The following is a 23,602-nucleotide window of genomic DNA, read 5'->3' on the forward strand; positions in this document are numbered from 1 at the left end:
TAATGCTGGTTTAAGGTTGGTGGGGTTTTTTTCCACAGTACTGAAATACAGAAATATTTTATCAATTGGATGCTGCTCCAGCCATTCCTTTTCACCTACCAACAAAGAACCCTTGCCTTGCAAAAAAAAGAAAAGGCAGCATCTTGCTGTATTCTTGCTGGGCACTGCCCCACTGTGGCCACAGAGCACTGCTGGACTCACCCTTCGAACACAGAGATGCCGGTGCTGCAAGGGAAAAGCAAAAGCTGACAGGGAAAAGCAGGTTAAAGAATTCAAGAGTTATGAACACGCCATCATATATATGAGCATGTACAAACACAGCAAGAGCTGAAGGTGTTAGTGCAAATACCCTCCCACCCACACAGATGCAACTGCCAAAGAGGCCTCTAGTTTGGGAATGTGCAGTTGGGAGTAGTTAGAGCAGCACCAGGGTGCATCTCAAGGCAGGTCAGCAGGGCATGGGGTTGGAGAGGCCTAGTAAGGTCATGTTTAGCATTACAAAATAAAGCATTGTTCAACTGCAAAGTTTATTTAACAGTGCACACATATTTACACAGAGCTGTATCAGACCATTCAACAAATATCAGCACAGAAGAAAATACTGGCATCTTTGTTAGAATGATTGTCTCTGCCAGAATGAAACAGCTATCATACAAAAATACAGTTTTCCTTTTACCTAAGGCACTGCTCTAAAAGTCTAAAACAGTTCTATGGCATTTCTGAACAGCAAGAGGGAGAGGGCTGAGGGCTTCTTTTGCAACTGGGGTGTTGAGGAAAGAACACGTGTAGTTCCAGCAAAACCATTTGCATTTACCCACTGCAAACAGCCGCCATTTGGAAGAATCGCTGGAATTGGAGGATCAGCCAGTGGTTTGTAGCAAGATTTGAGACAGCTATTCTTTAAAGTAACCACCTATCCAGTCTATCCTTACAGGAGACATCAGAACAAGGCTGCATTATTACTTTTAGTAGCAATTTTCAGAAGATGCTTCGTTAATCTCTTCATGCTGTAAAAAGCAGGCAAGTTCAGGTTAAATAGATTATTTAATGCAGGCTTTAGGGGAGGGAAAATATATATGCAACTGGCAGCCATTGTTACAAAGCTGGAACTGATACACTTAGAATAATGAACATGAACAAAACATGACTTCAATGGTCTAATACTGTTATGTACACAATAAAATAATACTTCCATAAGTGTAGATAAATAAGTAAATCAAAAGGAAAACATTTTTTAAAAGCATGACACATTAAACTGCACTGACAGACATATCTAGAGACTTGACATTTTTGCAATATATTAGTGCACATGCTGTAAAATGTTTTGATGTTTGCCAATAGATTAAAACATATTAGTGATGGTACAACACCAGATTTTGAAACTGTCAAAATTTTCACATTAGACAAGGAATTTTTCTTCTCCATTCAAAACTGAAGATAGTAAATTCTGCATTTTTAAATAGCACATGAACTAACAAGCAACATTTTTCTAGACATTACAAAGGGAGTTCAGCTTTAACACACACTGAATGAGTCTTTTATTTAATCAAGGGCCATTTTAGAAATATGCAAAGTCTGCAGCTAAGAGGGGAGCCTCCAGTAGCCTTCTGCTGTACATGATACTGATATGGAAATAAAAAATCCAAAAGACTCAAACAGGTTACTGTAAAGTCTGTAAAAGGGAAACAAGGGATATTTGAACTAGGAAACCTTATCTAACAATAAGCTAAACGAATGGAAAAAGAACATCAGCAAAACAGTTTCCCTGAAATGTTTCAAGGTGCAAATTAGAACTTTTTCATCCCTCCCCTGGTGTTTTTTGCAAAGTTGAAGATGGATAAAGATAAACAAGCAGCTTTTCAAAACAAGGCCTTCGGTACTTGAGAAAATACTGGATTACTGAAGTGCAATCAGATTATTTCCAGGTCTCTAGTGTTCACAGTTCTGTCCAAAGAGCAAAGAGAAGAAAACATGTAACCATCATAACTGTGTGTATGCCACATGCATCCATCATCACTGTCAGAGTCTACATCCAGGAGTGAGCACAGAACCACTTAGACACTTATGGTCCAAAACCAGCACAGTAGGGTTTTCTTTCTTTTTACAGGAATGTTAGTTTTCAAAGTTATGTACAGAATTCTTAAACCATATTAAGTCTAAACATTTTCAAGGTCAAAATTAGAAGGCAACACTTTCTTTGCTAAAAAGTTAATGATTTTGCTCACAACAAAATGTGGTCAGCAGAATCACATTAAATCTGTCTATTCCTGTGGCCCAGTTAGTCTTGGCCATGAGAGAGGCCTCGATCAGGTTGTGCCCACGGGACTAAAATTCACAAGACGCAGAGTGACAGAGGAGACTCAGGAAACAGTTCAGTCTAGAAAAGTGCTACACTTTAATCAAACAAAGTGCTACACATCACTGAAAGAATATGTGGATAGCAAGGCTCATTTCTTCCACTACCATTCATTTCACTGATCACACAGTCATTTATCTCATGGAAAGAGATCTCCTGCTGTGAATATGACCATTTGGGGTTTAGCTCCAACACCAGGGAATTTTAGTCTATGTTACATAACTACCTTCCTGAAGCCTCTCTGACACACTAGGCTGTACTGCATGAAGGTTTGCCTTCCCAAGTACATGTGGCTTGAGATGCAGCCCTGCTTCTTTCAGGAAATTCAGAGAATTTTGTGTGTGTACAGCTTTATTACTCCTCTCAAAATGTAACACAACTGTCTGTGGAACTTCAGGTTGGTGCTACCTGCCTCAGTGAAGTGAAACACTATTCTACATCTAATACCTTGCTAGAGTTTGAGGACACCTTGTAAGACCACACAGGTCAGCATCAAAAAGTTACAGAACATGCCTAGGAGTGGAAAGGTCTTGCCTGTAGAGTTACATCAGACACCTTTTAAACTGTTAGTATCTTCAAAAGTAACATGTGTCATTTAAGATATCTCAGAAGAAGCTTAAAGTACAACAGATGAGCTTCAGTGCTGGTAGGAGATACTAGAGCTTCACAAGGGCTCAGCTGTGTCTTTGGAAGAGCCTTAATGTTGGGCCTTAGCAAGTCCCTAAAAAGGCATTGATTGGTGACTCCTTTTGACAGAATTCAAGTTACCAGCACTAAAGAAAGAGCTTTCCCTCTGGTCTACACATTGGAAAAAGTGCCTTGAAAATAAGAAGCTGTAGTTAAGGCAAAGAGAGCAAAATGCAAGGAAGTTAATTGCCTAAGCAGTGGAAGAGACAGACAGGGAAGTCAGCTTGGATTACCTGATGAAGCATCTATAGGTTTGGTCAATGAATTCACTGCACCATCTTCCTCAAAAGCCAATTTGGGACTAGGAGGTATTGTAGCAGCATCATTCAAGTTTTGATTACAGTTACCAGCAGAGATGCTGTCCGAGCTCAGTTTGGTTGACTTGGAATGTACTCCAATGTCAATGAACTCCTCAAAAGTCCATGAACCAGATTTTCCATTAAGATTCTGAATAAGTCCAATTGTATGATCAGCTTCATTAACACCTGATTTCACTGAGTCATCGATAACCACTTCTTTTGCAGGATGGCTAGGAAAAAAAAAAAAGGACACTTGTATTACAATTTCTGCACGTTTAACCTTTAGATTTATTCCAGGCCAAACAATTAGCAGACTGAAAACTCTGCAAAGCACTGAATGTCCTGAAGGGCATTTCCAGACAAGCTCCTCCAGCTGCCACACAGGATGTCCCCTCCAAGAGCCAATGGGGAAGAACAACTCACCAACACATACCAACTTTTTACTGTACTAACAGCTCTCAGGTAAGGTCTGGCTGCAGAAATTTGATATAAGAAAGCAACAAGTTTAAAGCCCTGAACCATTAAATCCCAATTTTAGTAGTGTGCATTTCTCCTTTTTTTCCTCCAGCTGTGACTTTTCAGGCACAAAACTAAGCCTCAGAAGACCAGAAATATTTAAAAGATTCAAAATCTAAACCCAAATCATTGATCAATTTTCATTCATTCTTTGAAGAATCATGAAAATGTCTTTATACTCCATCACTGGAGGAATGAGATTAATTTATTGTCACTTTAAAAAAGCGTTCACAATGTCATTTCTAAATCATTAGCATTTAGATGAGCAAATGGAACAAGCATCAGAGGACAGATTTTCCAGTAGCTGATAGAAAGGCTTTATGTTCGAAAAGATAAAATCTGAAATACCACAAAAACCATTCCCCACCAAGGGAGGCTTTTGTGTTGTATCTGGTGTTTCAGCATAACGTTGTTCTAGAGCTTTCCTGTAGGTTATTCTTCCTTTTCAGTGTTCTCTCCCCTCCCTCTTGTTTAATGTTTTGTTAATGAGAAGAACTGCAAGCCATTTCAAGGGAGAAGATTTCAAGCCAATGCCACTCTTTATAAGTAACACTGCCATGTTGTAACACTGGCTGTGTCTCACTTCTCGGCAAAGCCAGTACTGTTAGCATGGTGCCAACTAAACAAACAATTATCCTGAGCTAACTGTTCTGTGTGAGGCACTGAACTGACAGCACACACCCCCCACATGTCTGGAGCAAGGCACAGACACACCACAAAGCCAGCGGGGTGCAAGATTTGAGGCAAAGCTACAGACAGCGCTAAATTTGTTTTAAATGTAGAGAGAGATTTTTTGTGTGACGGATAACTGCTCTGACAGTAAAGCAGTTGCCTACACAAACTCACCTGGAATCCTTTAGTTCACTAACAGACAGAGACCCCTCATCACTTTTCAAGTTGCTTCCATTCATGAACACTTCACTGGCCTTCAACTCTGACTCATCTTGTTCCTCAGATTCTGCAGAGATCAAGCTTTGTGCAGTCTCTAAACAACCCTCTGCTTCCCTCTTGACTTCCTGGAGCAAGTCAATGCCATTTAGCTTTCCTGAAAATGGGGGAAAAACAAGAAATAAATTAAAAAGGAGAGCTTCAGTAACAGAATGGTTAGAATATGAGTGTCAAAATGACCTTTCCCAGCTAAAACTCAGGGCACTGGGCTTCAATCGGTTCATTTCTCTATAGATAAGCTGCCTATAACATGAAACTCGTTTTTCATCTTTAAAAATCCACTTGTAAAATGAAAGTTGCCTCCATTTCATTCTCAAATCATTTTGACTGTTTCTCTGTCCAAGCAGAGAGTCTTCCCTGGCATTTCTGGGACTGGTGTCTCAGACCACCACAGTGCTGTTATGTGAGTGACCTTTTCAACAAAGCTTAAATAAACATCACTGAGAGACTCACTGCTACTCAGATCTGACTCATCCACAGTTTCCTTACCTGGTTGATCAGTCTTCTCAAGACCCAACTCTTCCTCCTCTTCAATATCCTCTCCCTCCATCACCTCTGAGGCAGATTTCCCTTCATTCTGCAACTGAATTGCCGGAGTGTTACTTGGAATAGCTCCCTACCCTCCAGCATTTCACAAATGGCTCAATCACAGTTCCCACACAGGACAATTCTGTGACCAGCAGTGAGGTCACACAAGTCCAAAGGCTCACAGACAACCAGCTCACCCAGCAATATATGTTCTACTGAGCCAGAGCCTGTGGGACCCACTTCCACCTCCTACCTATTATTCCTGAGTTCCTTTTCCCCTCATTTCTCCAAGGTGTGTGCTAAATTTTTATTGATTTTCAGCTATATGAAGACTTAGATCTTTGAATATTCAGACAGGAACAACTCTTCCCCAATAAGCACAACTGACCACGAACCTCACTGCATTAACAAAAATACATCCAGCAATCCAAGGGGCATCCAAGATTTGCTTTAAGCAAACAGATGATGCCAGGAATGTAAATTTTCTAGGGAAAACCAATGCTGGCAGAATGTATACAATCAAAAAAAAAGCCCTACTAACCAGTGGGGTTTTTTTAAACCAATCTGCAAGTGATAATAACAGATCACATTGTAGGCCTTGAACAAAAATACATCCAAGACTTTTTGTCAGAACAAGCAGAGAAGAAGAGTGTGTGCAATGGAAAGCTATTGGAAATTATTCTGGTGCACCAGAACTTTGTACTCTACACGGAAGCCAGTCTGTGTAAGGATAACAGAGAAAGACAGGATACAAGGCAAAGCCTCCTCAAGGAAAGGCCTGTTCTGTTATTATACAGATCCAAACAAAAAAGTACCTTGGATTCGCTTTGATCCGATTTTCGTGTTCTTTTCATTATTTCTTCAATTCTCTGTTAAAACACGGAAAATATTTGCAGAGCTTTATATTTCAGCATTCTGGTTTAAATTTTCAATCATATTTTCATATTTCATTAATTTAATACTTTATTCACTGTTTTTAAAGCCCAGAAGCCAGAGTTTGCTTTTTTAAAATAAACACACTACTTCTATTTAAATGCATCAGAAACTGTTTGTCTGTTCAGTTTAACATCCCAACCACTATTTTAGGCTGAGAATTCAAAACAGTCTACCTTTTTTCTTTCAAGCCTTTCCTGCATATTTTGCTGCATAATTCTCTCTCTTTCCAGTCGCTGTCTTTCAGCCTCTTCTTGAGCTTTTGCTTCAGCTTCTTCTCTCTGAAAATAAAACAAAAAGAAGAGAGCACCCACAGGTGCACAGGTCATTCCCAAGAGTCAAAAGTAGAGCTGTTACAGAGATTCTGGTTCAACACAGACAGGCACATCAGACAATCACTATTTAATATGACCACACATTGTAGCTAAATGCCATTACCCAGCTACTGACATGAAATATATACTACCATGACATTCAGAAACTGAACGTCAACTATATTGATATAATGCAAATGTTCTGAATGTTGAGCTACTCAGAGCTCAAACTATATTTCAGGACGAACGTTTGTCTAAGAAGGATAATTTATAAAGTAACAAGACAGCAATTAAATTCTGAATGTGTCAAGATTAACTCAAAAATCTTGGCAGTCAGGTATTGCTACCAAGACACTTGGTGCAGAACATCTTCTGTTCCTTTTACACTGTGAAATCTTTTCCAGTATGACTGGAAAGAAGATAGAAACATAGTTAACACTCGGAATAATTGTCATAAACTTAAATAAGCTTAAAGAGAAATGTTCAGACACATTGCAATGCTATCCATAAGATACAGCACTTTAAACACAAAATTTCATTGTAAAACTGCCTTAGCTTTCAGAATTAATCTAATTTAAGGAAAGTCCACTTTTTGCAGAACAGCTCCCTTCAGTTCAAAGGATGCCTCTGTAATGGTACATGGATACTTGCTGTGGAAAACTATTTAGCAACAGGAAAAGCAGACTTGGAAACACTACCAATCTTTCTTTCAAAGGAATCAGAGCAAGCCAGATGACTTTCCAGACAGACCACCTCCTTGTAACTCATAGCAGTAAGCTGGTAAAGTGGGCTCGGTACAGATATTTTATGTATGCAAAATGATGCCTCCTTGACAGCCAAAAAAACCTTCCAGAATAGCTGCTTCTGCCCACACTTGAATTTACCAAACGCTGGGGAAATAAATTTTAAAAAAATCACAGAGACCAGGGGAAGGAAAGAACCTGCAGATACTCTCAAATCCATCTCAGACAGGATGAACTCTGCTTTACGTCATTCCTGACAGAGACCTGTCAAAACTGTTACGTGAAAGAAACAAAAACAGCCCTCTGGAAAACACGGTGGCAGCTTGTACCAGGAACACAGTGGGAGCCCACAGACCTGGTGCTGAAGCTCTGCGAGTTTTTCCTGCTCTTCCTGTTCCCGCCGGATCCTCTCCTCCTCAGCCTGTCTTTGCTGTTCTTCATAGAACAGTCTCTTCTCTTCCTCCTGCTTCCGGAGCTCCTCTTCCCGTCGTGCTTTTTCCTCAGTTGCTCTCTTGGCCATCTCTTCCTCTCTGATTCTGGTGTTTCCAAGATACAGGTTACTGACTGGGTATTTATTTCTTTAAAAGTGTGCATGCACGTGAGACAGAGCAGGAAAGCATGGAAGTTCTAAATAATCCAGTCACAAAATTACTGCATAAAGGCACTTTCTGTGGGGATTTGTCACCATCCACACTAGTCAAAGGAAAAATCAGAATAACTTGGAAGAAACTATCTGTGAGTATATGTTACTTGCTGATTAAGTCAAGGCCAAGGCAGGTTGTTCCAATAACGGAATGTTTGATTGAGAATGGGATTAAGCAACAACCATTTAATAAACACCATCTGCAACCATAACATGAATGAAGATTTTAATCACTGTCAAACATAAATTTAGTGGGATTTCCTAAAAAACTCTTTCTTCTATAGCCTGAATTCCAGAGCTACACTGCCAGCTCATGCAGACACACACAGCAGATCTGATGACATATTTCTGATAAAACACCTAAAACAGATTATATTAAAGTTTCTGACAGCTTTACATCCATGACCAGAAAACAGATAAAATCTGATATTCCACCATGTTCATAGAAGCACAGACAGGTGACCCCTGACCTGGAATAAAGTTATTCAGCACTAACTTAGCAATTTATTTTTAACAACTTCTATGTGGTGAATCAAATGCACACTGATCTAACACTTTGAATTACTTGCCTGCCACATTACTGATCTAGATTTCAGATCACTAACGTGAGATTTAATGTACCATCAGACCACTGCCTGAGCTCATCAAAGGAAAAATTTAATACAGAGAGGTTTGACTATTTCAAACCAAATAAAAACAAACCAAACACAAGTGATGTAAAAAGCACATTCTGGTTTTGAATTAAAAGCCCCACTGGTGACTGTAAGGAAAAAGAGGCAGTGATTTCACATGGACTATGCATTATATATATACTGAGATATAAACTGATGTTACACACAGCAACCTGTCCCATCTCAAATGTGCTAGTGCCTCCTTGCTTCAGGAACTGCATTAAGATTTGTAGGAACTTAAGACTTGGAAAACATACACAGTTGGAATGTCCATTCCAACCACACCCCACAACTGAAAGCATCCCTTCCTTCTCTCAGCTGTTACCTTTCTTCTTCTTGTCTCTGAATTCTTTCTTGGTCTTCGCGCTCTCTTTGCTCTCGTGCCAGACGTCGCTTCTCTGCCAAGATTTTAGCAGCTTCTTCAGCTGTGGTGGTCCCTGCTACTGTTTTGCTACCTGATTCTGCAAAGGTTAAAAGAAACTGCTGTTAAAAAGCTCCAGTAACTTAAAATTAAGAAAGATGTTATCACTGTCAGATGAGATCTTTCTCACGCCATCTGATCCACTATCTGTTCGAGCAGTGCTCATCACTCACTGAGTGCACCCTTACTAAGGGCCTGCCAGAGCTGAAGAGGAGCCCTCAAGAGATGCAGAGCCACAATATCTCACTGTCAATGAAACAACAACTCATTTCAATACTGATCCAGCCATATTCCAGATGATACACTTAAAGATACTCTCCAATTATCATAGCACTCAAAACATGTTTCTGAAAAGACATGTTTTCAGAATACATAACTCTTGAAGACTGAAAAGAAAACTGAAAACAAATACTACTTTAGGACATATACTTCACATTCTTCTAATAAAACTGAATGCACATGACCCTAAAGAGGAAATACTAATTTTTGTATTTTTCATTTTTCATAATATTAAAATTCATGCCTTTTTATTTATAGAGTACCTTAGAGTGCAAATAATCACCATTTTATCTGGCCCTGAAGGCACATACTAATGACTTCAGTAATTCTGTATTTCTACACATTAGCAACAAATCAATTTCCAATTTACATGGAGATCAAAACAGCTTCAACCACCAGGCTAATAAATATTTGCACGGTCCTGCAGTTTATGTTTCTTCATGTCCTGCCTGGTGTTATGGTGTCTGAACATCAATCTGAACTATTATAAATTAACATTAGGAAAAACACCCAGAACCATGCTGCCATCCAGCTACTCTCAATATAAATATTGAAAGAACTCTGATTTTTATCAGTTACTAGTCTGTAGAAATATTTAGGACCTCATCATCTGAATATTCAGAGAATTAGCTCTTGATGTCAGGAAAGCAGTAAGATCATAATGTTGGTGAGGACCTGCCTTTCTTCTTTTTAATATTTTACAAAACAGCACATATACGTTTGCTTAACATAAGCCTTCAAGTCAAGGTAATTTTAATGAACAATGACATCAGGGTTTGACCAGTTATTTTGCTTCTGACCTAAAGACAAATCACTCAAAACACAATGTCATCATTAGGAACTTTAATACCTGAAAAGCTGCTTAAGCCCCATGGGCACGTAGTCACTACCTGCAACTGCAGGGCATAATTACACACAGCAAACCCTCAGCAGCTGAATCATGGCTGTGCTTTGTGCATAAAAATTGGTTCTGGCAGTCCTAGGTAAAGCATTTCAGCACTGATGGAGTGCAGGCACAGAGAGTTTTCTAATATTTTAATTTATTTAATGCTGAAAAAAATACCACTTCCCCAGAATACACATTGCTTCTGATTTGGGGAAAAAACTGCAGTTGTGTTGGTACAAACGAAAATCAGCCATGACTGAAAGCTGAACACGGTCCAAAGAGTCCTCCTCCTCCTGAGCAAGAAAGACCATTCCCCTGCAGTTATAAAAAGCATTAGCTGATCTGCCTATTCAAGACATACAAGTGCTTTTCTTCCTATATTCTGTAACTTTACTATCTACTTAAAGGAGGGAGGAACAATGAAGAAATCAAAATGTCTCTCTTTTCCTCTGCCATATCAGTGTCTTGCCAGTTCAGACTAGTCACTTTTTACAGCAGAGGTTGTTTTTTGTTGTGCACTTGCACAGCAACCAACACAGCAATCCTGTTTTAACACCTCTGGAATCTCTCTCAGTTGTATCAAATCTGGCTGATACTTAATGTGAGGTTTAACCTATTTTTCCTCCTCAAAACTGAACCTAAATAAGAAAATCAAATCTTCAGCAAGAAACCTAAAGGTTTTAGACTTTTAGGTTCTAGGGTTACAACATGATAATGACAGCTTGAAATATGATGAATATCTGGTATTGATAGAAGAAAATTAGTCACAACAGTTCAGAACACTTGTGCATATGGAAAGAACAGGGGGAAAACAACCAAAAGAAAGGCTTGGAGACCTCAAGCCTATAGGGGACCTTCCCATTACATTTTCCCTTCTGAAGCTTTACTGATGCTTTCCACACGGTTACTTCAGTACTGTTTTCATCTCCATGCACCCCTTGTACAGTCTGTTTCCTTAGGGCAGGACATAAAACTTCCCAACATGACTGATAGCAGGCCGTAAGAAGATTCTTCCAGTGTTTCACACTCAGTTTCCTTTTCCTTGTACTCCCAGTCATTCCTGGTAAGAACTGTCTTTTTCAAAGAGCACCTTTTTGTGATGGGAGGGGAAAGAGGGAAACATGCAAGAGAACATCTCAGAACACTCACAAAGTGTAGTATTAGTTGGATGGAGGGAGGATTCCAACACATTTCAAGGCAAGTCATCTATTCACAATCTAGGAATCATATTCCAAAGCCTTCAATACCCAGATACAAAAAGTGGGGCTCCATGATAGTTTATTACCTATCATCATGCATAAGGTGAGAGCTCAAGAAGGAGCACTTCTTATGCTTAAAGTTGAACAAGCCTTTTAATTCTCAGAGAAGCTGCGAAAGGCTGCTGCCAGAAATGACAACTGCTCCAAGTCACTGAAAAATAAAAAGTGTTTTACTGTGGAACAGTGTATTTTAGTAGGAAGACACAAAAAAACAAGACAAAAACTGACAAAAACTTGATTGCTGTCAGCAACAGGCAAACAAGTTCAGTTTGAAGGAGAAGAGATGGGATGAAGATACAAGTGCACAAAGCTGAAATTAGGCTGACCCTAGAAGACCTGGAGACTGATTTGCCACATGCCATTCACTGGTGGGCTCTGACTTCAGAAGCTGTCAGGGATATGGAATTGCACCAACCCACAAGGTGAACTGCTGACACAGAAGTGTTAAAAGGCAAATTGCCTTGAAAATTGAAAGCAACTTTTAAAGAAAAAATATTTCGGCTCACTTAGCAATATTGCAGTGTACCAAAACATTCAAAGAGATACATGAAATCATCTCTATGTTGAAGAATATGCCCACTATTTCCTTATCTTCTACATGTCAAAGAAAAAGAGCTTCATCCAGCCCCAGTGTGAGTCACTACAAAGATGGCTAGAGCTTCCAGATTGGCAATAAACTAAAATGGAAACAGACAAATTGGGTTAATACAGTTTCAGAAGTCAGTGTAGAGAGGAGACAGGTGGGGCATCCAAGAAACAAGGATGGATGTTCTTCTTCCAGAATAACTGGAAGTCACAGGACTAGGACAAATTGTTATGGAGGTTTCAACCAACTAATGACACTGATCACGAGTGACTGTGCCCCCTCTGAGGCGTGCGAGACACTTATCACGGTAACGCAGCACATCGAGGGACGGACATTCTGACTGCAAAGACAAAGGACGTGACACTGAAGATGGATGTGCAACTTCACAGGAACATCCACCTCTGACTGACATCCAGGCTTCCTTCTACAGGAACACATGCTCAGAGAACTGTATCATGAGTGAGTTCTTCAGCTGACTGACACTGCTGCACATCCAGCACTGGGCAGTGTCAGGAAGAGCCTCAGCAACGACAAAGAACTGCAGTAGCCAAGGAATGCACACAGGAACCACACATGCACTAACGTGCAGCAAGCACACATTCCCACTTACCTGGTGCCTGAAGGATTCACCCCCAGTATTGCCACTGGCTGTAACTTAAATTCCAGAGATTCCTCCTTTTCCTGTCAAGTGGCCCCTAAGTTCTTCTCCACAGAGAATTGCCTGCCAGACCTCATCAGAAGGCTCTCCCAGATTCTGGAGATGGCAGCTGGCATTTTTTCCGGTAAGAGGGCCAGGGGCTGTGCTCACTTGGCACAGTGAAGAGGACCAAGACACTAATTGCTTATCTGGTATATGGTTCCCCTTAATCTACCAGGGTAATTTCTCAGTGTGATCTGTGAACTGATCACTTTTCCTTAGGCAACAATGATTATACACTCACTGGAACTGAGGCTGAGGCAGCCTTCAAGCATTGTGAAAACTGTCTCTCAGCCTGTGATGCACCAGGAGCTGATTTCGTCCTCCAAGCAGGTCTCTACAGGAGCATTTTAAGAACTACCAACTGGACTGAAAGACCTCTGTGTAGTTTAACTACTGATTTTATAAACCTAAGCTAGCAGATCCCTCAGCTAGTACAGTTGAAGCCCAAAAGGCAAAGAGAACTTCTGCTTTTCTTAAAATTACAGTACAAGCAGCAATATTGAAAGCTCCTGACTTTAATCTCCAAGTCCAATAAACCAACTACTGCACTGAAATCCACAGCCCAAAGTCATACCATGTAAAATTATTGCATACTCAGCAATTAACAGCTTCTGCCTTTAAGCATCCTACCCTCTAAGTGCTCTGCCTCACAAACCTGTTGTTTCATCAGTGCTAGCACACACTGGAGAGGCCTCTAATTAGAGTCAGATGCTGAGAAACACCCACCTTCTTTGGTCTTTGTGCTAGCTGCTCCCACATCCCTGTCCAAGGCTGGGGAAGCACCTTGCTCTTGTCCTGTTCCTTCTGTGCTCTTATCCTTTGGTTTGCTCTCTGCTTCAGTCTTCTTTTTGGTAATGTTTATAACACCTGGTGTGAGAGGAGGACGCTGGATGGGTGCTGGTTTAGAGACTGGAGTAGGAGATGGTGGCCTTTGTTTTGACACACCAGGTGAAGGTGGACGAGTCTTTTGCCTGTTGAAATAAAGAGTATTTTCAGGATTAACAATGATAACCTCAAACATGCATCTGAGGACAGCAGTCTCCTTTGTTTAGTTTACATTACATGCCTCACTTTTTAAAACAAATCCACCCAAAAACTACAGTTGCCTTTCTCATAAAACTTAAATACAGGATTTCAAAATACCTGGACTCCCTCCTTCTGGGCTAAACATCAAAACAGGTACGCTAGCCCAGACCTCCGTTTACTCCACATCAAGGATGAACCCTGTGATTCCAATCCAAGAAACTTCCTACATTAATACAGGCAGATCAGCTTATTCAAAAGCTTGCAGGCTTCCCTGCTGGTTTTGGTGCACAGACTGTAGAGAAAACCAGGGTGTACTTTTGTCTGCACAACAGAGACAAAGGTTGAAGTAGGAGCTGCATCTCTACTGTGAGAAAGGGAAACTGGACCCAAAATTAAATCCTTTTCTGTACAAACAAGGCACAGTGTAGGTCATTCAAATTCTAACAGCACAGCTGTCTTGAGACAGGAAGCATCCTTCATTTTGTTCTGAATGAAAGAAGGTATTTAACCTGGACACGTACCGAACTGCAGAAGGTGATGGAGGACGCTTCACCAAATTAGCAGGAGAGGGGGATCTTCTATGGGCAGACACAGATGGTGAGGGAGGGCGCCTTAAACCAGATCCTGGGGATGGCTTTTCTGTCTCTGATTTCTAGAAGATACATAAAAGCAAAATACTGCTGACTCTCTAGAATACTTACAGTCAGAGGAGCTGCTATTCCAACAAACATACAACTTCTCAACAACATGTACTTCACATTTCCTTTATGTTCCAAAACACAGACCTGGTCTGTGTTTGATTTCTACATACATTAAACTTCGGGAATCATAAACAGCAAACAGTATGCCTTTAAGATACAAGAGAGATCAAGGACCATAACATTCCAATTTGATTTTAATACTGTGTCTTTTTTAAGCAAATGCTATTTAACATTTCAATAATGCTTACTGAAAGCAACAGCAAACCTGATGAAACAGGATCCCATTCTGAGCTGTTCCAACCCCCCATCCCCGATTAACAGAAACCTGGTTGCTGTGGCTTTTCAACAAACCTGGGTTGAATCAGGTGAACTTGCATCAGATGAAGATAGAGAGGACTTCAACCTGTCGATGCTACGACTGCGCACGGGCACTTTAGGAGCTGGGACTGAGGAACTGATGGAACTGGCTGAAGCTGAACGAGGACAGAGGTGAGATTCTATAAAAGTTAGGAATTTGACAAGACAAAACGAGAGCCAAGTGCACAGTATAAGAACAAGAGAAAAGGAAGAGGGAGAAAAAGAGAAAGAAAGATTGTGTGTGTTAGAAACCATACAGGGAAACACTGCAGGCAGTGCACATTGCAATGGATCATGGACACAGACACCATCACCACACAATTAGTACTTTGGAAGCAACAGCACCAAGAATAAAACCATTCTGAAAGCAGCAGTCTGAAGTAGATAAAAATAAAATGCTTTTCCAAAAATTGACTAAATTTGCAGTACTTTAATTTTAGCCAAGCTGCATCTGATCACAAGCGCTTCAGTTTTAATGCCTCAGCATCTTTCCTGACAAGTTCTTCGTGACAGGTTCAGACTTTAAGCATGTTTCCTCCATACTCAAGGAAGAAATAGTCCTTCTTTTCAAAGTGTATTTATAAAGCAGCATTACATCAGGACTCTCAACATTACTATACAAACTTTTCTTATAAAATATGCATTGTGCACCATTACTTTATCCTACTTTCCCTCTCTAACTCCTTTAATACTACATATGTGTGCCCTTTGTTCACATTAACAAATCAAAATAGGTGGTGAAAAAGAAATCTATCAAGAGAAAAAGGTCAATGACTAAACTAAAATACCTTCCCTATCTGAAGTGTCAATCTCTTCACATATAAGATATTGAAAGAAATTTTATCTTAATTCTTTTTCCACTAACATCATCATAGATAGAAAAGCGTACATAGATGCAAAAATCTACTTCTGAAACTAGATATTGGATTTTCTGTAATCCAAATAAATTGTGACAGATGCCAGCACTTAATTTTGTAATTTTAAGGAAAATACATTTTATTTTTATACTTGCAGCATTTGTGCAAGGAAACCTGCATTCTGTTGGTGCAGGTTGTGCTAAAGCACAGGTACTTTTCTACTGAAATGAAGAAAGTACCTCTAAGTAAACTTATAAAAATATATCTTTAATTCAGCAATAGTAAGTCACATGCTAAAAGTAAAAGTGAAAAAGATGGTATTTCCCCACATGAGATGAACTGAGATATTCATGGCAAAACAAAAGCAGCACATACATAGGTGTGCAAAAATATGACCATTGATTACACCCCAGAAAAGTAAGAACTGATTATTGCACAAGGGGAGCAGTGTAGAAATGTCACCATTACCAACAAGGACCAAGTGAAGTGGTGTAAGATAAAAAACAAAGACGGGATAACATACTTAACAGGAAACAAGCAGAACTGGGAACACAAATTGTAAGGTAAAAGAGGAGAAAGGGCTCCACATTGGTTCCAGAGATGCATTTACTGGGGCATTATTACAACCAATAACAATTCCAAGACCCGTGGGATGCAGCTACGGCTTGTCCACAATGCAGATTCCTACACTAGTACTAAACTGAGCTCCAGTCTGGGCTTATCAGCTCAGTCTGGACTGATATAAAATTGCTTGAGTCAGCCAGGGTTTCTCTCTTCTCCTTCTAGGATGCCTTGACTTCTACAAACAGCCTGAACGAAGCCAGCTCAGGCTCCCTGTACTTAACATAACCCCATAGTCACGTTCCTACATGAGTTTCTCCCCCTAAAGAAATTTAGGTTTTGCAGTTTGAAATTACAGGTTTGAGTTTTGTGCCTTTAATTTCCTAGTACTGTTCTGACTGGTATATCTTAGATTCATTTGAGAGTACGAATGCAGATCTCTGTCAGTTAAACCCTCCTCCCCCCAAATAAACCCCAGAACTAACACCAGAATCTGCTTCTCTGCAGAGCAAGTAAACTGGCACGGGAGTTTAAAATCCAGTATCATTCTATGGTTTTGTAAAGTAAACACGCAACACAGCATGTGAATTGGTTACTACTGACCACAAAAAATACTGGATAAGTAATATTACATATAACCATGTATTAACTGATTCACACTCAAGTGTAGCACAGTTAGCAACTACCATCTAAGTTCTTGCTTGAAGAGCAACTGCACAAAACTTTGAGGCTTTGCTGCCCTCCTGTTACCTGAGGGATCCTGTCCATCAGCCGATAGGGTAGCAGCACTTTTACTCCTAGCTAGGGAGGCCTGTGTGGGGGCGAGGAGGCGACTGATTACGCTACTGTCCAGAGGACTGAGCTGGGAGCGACGAGCTAAATGATAGGAACAAATGAAAAAGGATCCAACATGAAATCATATAATGGAAAAGACAAGCAGTACCAAGCAAAGGAACACTGAGCATTGTTGCAAACTGTAACAGTTTTGGAAGAACAGCACTGAAGTCATGGAGAGGGAAATCCAAACCAAAAGTACAGAAGGGTTAAACACTGCAATCTCTTATGTTGCACGTCTCATTCTTGGCTTGCTTAACAGTAGTAATTTTAATGTGCAAAAACTGGCACATGTACAACAGAAGGGAATGCTGAATTCAGTCAAAGTATGAGAAGGTTTTGACTGAGTTCTTCAGAGCTACATTCTCTGGATTGCAGGAAAGGCTGTTCTGACACAATGAACAGAAGACTTGCAAGTCAAAGCGAGCAGTTATCATCAGGCATCATCTGCACACACAAATCCACATGGACAGCACCCATCTTTCTCCCTTACAGGAAAGGTTCTGAATCAGAGTGTGATTTCCACTGCTGGCAACAGCTGCTAAAAAGGAAAGTTTCAGAACTGTTAACTCAAAGGGAAAACGTGTCAGAGAAGGTGCTAGTCTTCAGCTTTAGGAAGAGTTCCTAAGGAAGAGGTTATTTGTAACCTAGTGGGGAATACACAGACCAAAAGAGATTGAAGTGAGAACAGGTTTCTTCCTTCATTTGCATGCACAAGGTTTAGGCCAGCAGCAGGAACAGAGAAGTTGCTTTTAAACTGAGGAATGAAAGAGAGCTTAGAAAGCAAAGGTAAGATTTGACTAAGAAGTGAACAGATCAGTGACATTTTTACCATTTCTTACATTTGAACCTACCAGCGTTCAAATACATCACTCTCTTAAGTGGAGAGATGTGTTGTTATATGCTTGCAGTGCCATTTAACAAAGGCCTCCTTAGAGGATTTCTTTTTTGTCCAAAAGGCAAAATTTAACCGTTACCATTTACAATTTTATCTTTAACACTGGGTAACTAAAAAGCCATTAAAAAGTTTCACCAGAAAACTAGTGAAAGTAAGCCTATATAAACTTCACTATGAATGGCTTTAAAAAAAATATTCAGTTTTATGAAACAACCACCTGGTTTTTCTTCCTTTTTCACTTTTTCTAGTTCTGCAGAGGATTGGGGTTTACTACTCATCCTACTCAAAGATGTGCTCCTCTTCTTTTCTGTTCCTCCTAGAGACCAAGCGTAAGGAAAATTATTTTTAAAAAGATACATAAATATGTGATTTCCTAAATTGCCATCCCATGCTTTGCTTCTGCCAATCAGCTAAAAACACCAGTCTATCATTATGAAGCACTGTTTTCTCATGAGCTAAATGATTTGGCTACCACTTGTCTACTCTCCCCCCACCCTTCCACTTTTCAGAGGAATAAGGCTGGTTTACAGAGACAGTTATCCAACATCTGGCACTGCAATGAGCATAACAATATCTATGCCACAGTGCACAGACCACATGAATGCCTGAATGAAAACAGTCACAATGGAACTGGGACATGGTTTAAAGTCAACTTCAAATATCCCATTTACTGCCTCCCAATTCTCAAAACAAACTGGTTTCTAGCACCTTTCTGTTCCCCCTGCGAACCTTTGAGTGCTGACTGCTGGGAATGCAGAGGAACTTTGTTATTCAGTCTGTTTAATGAGGCACTTCTCTTTGTGGTACCTGGAAGTGAAAGCGCATGGATTAATTATGTTGAAAAGCCCAGAGGTCCCCTCCAACACCTGCCCCACTTCCTTAAGATAGAGAAGAATGATTAAGTTACTTTATGATACTGAATTCTTCAGAAGCAGCAAAACTGGATCAGGGAAGAATCACTTTATATAAAGCATTATTTCTTATATTCTGGTATATTACTGATCACAGCAGCAGGATGTCAGTCACAACAGATTCTTGTTCGACCTATTGAGGCCATCTTTATACACCTTTTAAAATAAATGAGAATTTTAAAAGGCCATTGCTCACATTCTGTATGAGTGAGTTCAGAATTAAAACAGAACACAGCTGATGAAATACTCCACTGATCCAGGGACAAGCATCTTCCTCTCATTTCTACATTCTTCTCCTCTACCTTCCCAAGCACACACACACACAACAGAAGCAATCTGGTTAATTCTGAGACTGTATTTTCTGTCCCCTGAATTTACCCATCCTGTTACCAAACAGCCATTTCTCCCTGAGCAACAGATCAAGAGCACAGGATTGCTCTAAGTCAACCTCTACATCCTGACCACACAGATCACTTGGAGTCCTGTCCAAATTTGTCGTATTTCAGGCCACCTAAGAATTTTTCCTCCAAAGTGACTAAGGATTCACAAAGGATTTCAGGGTATGACAGTAAGTTTGAAAGCAATCCCAATTAGTTGATAATTAGTGACTTCCTTTGTTAGTAGCTTAATTTGTACTTTACAGACCTGCTTCTGACTCATACTCAGAGCTGAACCCTCCAGACACATCATATATAAATATAATTTAAAGTCACAAGCAGCCTCCAGTGACTCAGAGCCCCTGTCAGTACAGATATAGTCACTGATTTCCCTACCAGGCACACAGAGTATGAGCACAAGTTATAATGCTGCATCACCTTCCAACATGAACCAGTGAAAGCACCTTTAGCTGTGTGTCTGTGTCAGGAATTCTTCTGGCACAGCTTGTTTGATCAAAGGCTGCAGATTAGCAGAACACTGCAGCACAGACCTAGTTGAATCTGGTTTTGTATTAAACAGCTTTTAGCTTTTTCATGTTTTTCATCATTTTGTTTAAAAAAAAAATCAAAATCAAACCCCCACACATTTGGAATACAGGCAGGCTCCTATGAAACTCTGGGAAGATTCTCCACGAGGAAATTTCAGGCTAAAACAAGCTGATATGTGCTCATACAAATGATTTTTATTGATCTTAACAAGTAGATTAGGACAATTTCTTGTGTTTCATAATTATTTTTTTCAATTTCCAGCAGGCTGATTGCCCTCTGCCCCATCCCAATACATTCTATAAATCATGGCAGAGAGGAGACTCACATGCACAGATTTAGCAGAATGGAAAATACCAGAAAACTCTCTCATTCTCTACATGCCTGCTAAGACTAGTTGTGTGATGCACATTTTAAACATGACACGCTGCAGCCAGGAGTTTCATCCACCCCAAAGATGCAATTCAAAGTGAGACTGGAGGCCACAGAAATTGGTAGATGATCCATCTCTAGAGTGCAAACACTTTCAGAAACCGTTAAAAAAAATAAGAAAACAGAAATGGCCTGGAAGCAACTATTCCCTGGTAGTCACTGGAACAGAAAATAACCCAGAATGCTTGTAAGCAGTGGTGTGCACTAACAGTTTAAGAAATACATAATTTGAGTATCAGTATCAAGATTACACTAAATTATTGGGCTAGGAAGCTGTGTCAGAGCTGCACACTATGGCTACAATCACGATAGAACTCCAGGTCAAAGCAACACCATCTCCTCCCACCCAAAAAGAACTCCCACAGGTGACATTATTTTTCATGCATCCTTCTCTATTTGGTTAAAGCAGAATTCTAATACTAAAAAGAAAGTGTGTCTACAGAGTACAGGCACACCAGAACTATGTCAAAACTAAGTTGATTTTTTCCTTTCTACAGGCAATCAAAAGACTGAAGCTGTCTAACAGAACAAGGCAAAGTTTATTTATGTACTAATTCTATTTTGCTGAAATTTTAGGGTGGGAATTAAGGCATGCAAACCTGTAAAGATGATGGGAAGTGATTTGTGAATCAATCATTTACGAAGATTTGACTTTAGTAACACAATTACAGAAATGAAAAAATAAAAAACCAGCAATTTTTACCGTTACTCTTCTCCTCTAAGAGAGATCACATCAACTGGGTCAAAGCCCTCAACAGTCAAGCTGGATTAACAAATTGCATGAAATGCATTTGAGATCAAAATATGAAGTGAGTCACACAGCAAGGGAGGAGGGAGGACATCATTCCACCTCCTGTCTCCTCCCCAGTCCCAGTTCAGCAGTACCACACACACACACTTACTTCGATCAGAGGCGTTTAGAAGCGCTGCAGACGACGACAACCGTTTGTTGACGGCACCTTCTGCCTGTTTGAGGTTGGCTGAGGACGTGGAGCGTTTGCTGCCTGTGGAGAGAAGTGCTGACTTTAGAACTCACCTTCATACCTGAGGGAGAACCTTTCACACATTGCTGAGAGCTCACTCTGGAAGCATTGCATCCTGAAAGCTATTTTCACTTCTGCTCAATGAGAAACAGAAATGATTTTGTTTTCCTTTGAACAGACTTGATACCATTAGCACCAGTTGGAACATGCACAGAAAAGGCAGAGTTTAGTGGAGTCGTGCCAAGATTTCATGCACATGTATGCAAACAAGGGATTTTTAAACCCCGTGCTCCTAATGTGTAAAGACAAAAGTTACTGAGGCTGTGCGTCGTTACTAGATTGGTAAGAAACAGAGAATAACAATAAAACCTGAAATGCAATAATTTCTTTCTTCATTCTTTCCACACAGGTATGTCAAAACAGTTTTTCAATCGCCAGTTAATAAACCAAACCAAACCAAATTATTTTGGAGGGATAAAATCAAGTCCTAAGGAAAGGCAAGAAAGGATTCCTGATTACTTCCCAAGGGTTTCTGTAAGTATTTTAGAAATTTCCAATTTTTCTCTAAAAGCTATTCCTTAAGTTCATGTTTCCCATCTATTTTGCAACTCTTCTGAAAATGCCACAAGAAGCATTCTTTTTTGTATGTGTATATACACAGACAGATATATACACATAAATCACATCTCACATGGCAGAATTGCAAGTTTATTACAAGTCAGATAAATAACAGCTTTTTAATTTCAAATAATGTGCTTTCAGGATGAACACTATTCCAGAGTATAAAAGCCTTGGAAAAGCACGTACCTGTTGCTATAGAAACTCACTAAGCAGAAAACATTAATGCACACAAAGTAGTGCAGATCAGGTTAACAAACACACAGAATTCTATACATCAAACACAAATAATCGATTTCACTGTCATATTGGAAAGCAAGGATGATTAATCTGAACTCATTAGTGCAGAAGTACCAAAGGATAAAGCAGCACTACTCACCATCTTTTCCCTTTGCCAGCAAGCTACAACAGCCCCTTACAGCCAGAGCCAGCACATAAGGATTGCTATGGACAGCCCTGTGGGAAGCTCTTGGGACAGTGAACAAGAGCAAAGTCTACACAGGATAAGAGGGAGAAAGGGAAATCTACTGAATCTAGTTAAGAAATGAAGAGCTGAGCTTAGTGGATATTTTCCCAACATAACAAGAAGAAAAAAAAAAGGGTAGTTCATGAATGAAGCCTGAGAGCTGGGATAACTAAACAGCCTTAAGAGGTTTTATATACGAAAATCAGGAAACACATAATTCACGTATTTGGGCAATTTGGAAGGTAAAGGCTTCCCCCTAGTGTCTGCTCTTAAAAGGAAATCCAGTCTCCTGCTTGAACTCAAGAGAGTCCAAGGCCTGCAAACATCATGGACACTTCTCACAAATTTCCCTTGGTTCAAACTAGGACTTCAGGACTTGCGTGACATCTGAGATTTGTTCTATCACCTACTGAGACCCAGATGGCAAAAAGGAAACTTTGCCTTAAGAAAAATTATATTGAACAAAGTTAATTCTTTTCCACCAAGGGTGCAAGTTCTGGAGGCAGGTTGTGCTGTTTTATAAGACATAAGAGGCGATACTTCTACTAGAGAACTCAGAAGAAGAAAGTACTGGCTAAATATGACTGTTCAAAAAAGGAAAAAAAATCAGTCTCTATATTTTAGGGGAACAGAGGACAGTGGTGAGAGCATGAGCTACTATCTCAATTGATGCCTTGACAGAAAGAAATCTAATTGGTAAAGGGTGCTCATACAGATATTTGAGTTTTCGTTTTCCAGAAAATCTGAGTTTGCATTAATTGCTTAAGATATTACGAGGTCAGTGCTTTTTCGATCAATACATCTGCAAAAATATGATCAGACTGCCTCAACTTTTTCCCTACATCACCCACAGGACAGTTCCTACAGACTTTAAAGATTTGGATGATTCACTAGAAAAAAAGCTTTAGAACACAGATGGGATATTCTCAAGTCAGTCAATCTGGTTATGTAGCTATTTACAAAATAACTTTTGAAGAAGTATCTCAAATATCATTCTTTGGGGAAAGTCAGAAAACTTCCCTCATGGGATTTGAAATGGAAGAAGCAAACAACACTCAGCTCACATGATACCAGACTTCTGTATTTTCCTAATGGAAGAGGGAAAGTGCAGCAGCAGAGCCAAAGAAAGCACAGGGCTGCCATGCAGGAAGGCCTGAAACTGGGTAAGGAGCTTGGACACATGGTATCTTAATAAAATCACGATGAGAGTGAGCAGCTTTCAATCCTGGCTTCTCACAGGGTTTCACTGAGAGAGGGAGCTGCAGC

General features: G+C 40.0%; 1 protein-coding gene across 9 annotated transcripts in view; it reads right to left on the reverse strand.

The window, feature by feature from the left end:
• Positions 1-508: 508 nt before the first annotated feature.
• MAP7D3 (MAP7 domain containing 3) overlaps positions 509-23,602 on the reverse strand; it is a 45,391-nt gene continuing 22,297 nt past the window's right edge. For 3 of the 9 annotated variants that reach the window (XM_027722520.2, XM_027722515.2, XM_027722521.2), the window contains 14 exons: positions 21,172-21,273; positions 18,712-18,810; positions 18,221-18,319; positions 17,022-17,147; positions 14,848-14,993; positions 14,317-14,447; positions 13,496-13,740; positions 8,964-9,099; positions 7,680-7,860; positions 6,444-6,548; positions 6,150-6,203; positions 5,296-5,389; positions 4,705-4,903; positions 509-3,572 (listed from right to left, as the gene is read on the reverse strand). In XM_027722520.2, the coding sequence (XP_027578321.1) occupies positions 3,263-3,572; positions 4,705-4,903; positions 5,296-5,389; positions 6,150-6,203; positions 6,444-6,548; positions 7,680-7,860; positions 8,964-9,099; positions 13,496-13,740; positions 14,317-14,447; positions 14,848-14,993; positions 17,022-17,147; positions 18,221-18,319; positions 18,712-18,810; positions 21,172-21,273 (2,027 nt within the window). In that variant the 3' untranslated portion in view covers positions 509-3,262. The remainder of the gene's footprint in view (positions 3,573-4,704; positions 4,904-5,295; positions 5,390-6,149; positions 6,204-6,443; positions 6,549-7,679; positions 7,861-8,963; positions 9,100-13,495; positions 13,741-14,316; positions 14,448-14,847; positions 14,994-17,021; positions 17,148-18,220; positions 18,320-18,711; positions 18,811-21,171; positions 21,274-23,602) is intronic. The other 6 variants (XM_027722516.2, XM_027722518.2, XM_027722519.2 and 3 more) reach the window with 6 other exon arrangements.

This window comes from Pipra filicauda, unplaced genomic scaffold (assembly GCF_003945595.2).
Source record: "Pipra filicauda isolate LSUMZ 115617 unplaced genomic scaffold, ASM394559v2 scaffold506_size402828_pilon, whole genome shotgun sequence".
In the NCBI taxonomy this organism is placed as follows: domain Eukaryota; kingdom Metazoa; phylum Chordata; class Aves; order Passeriformes; family Pipridae; genus Pipra; species Pipra filicauda.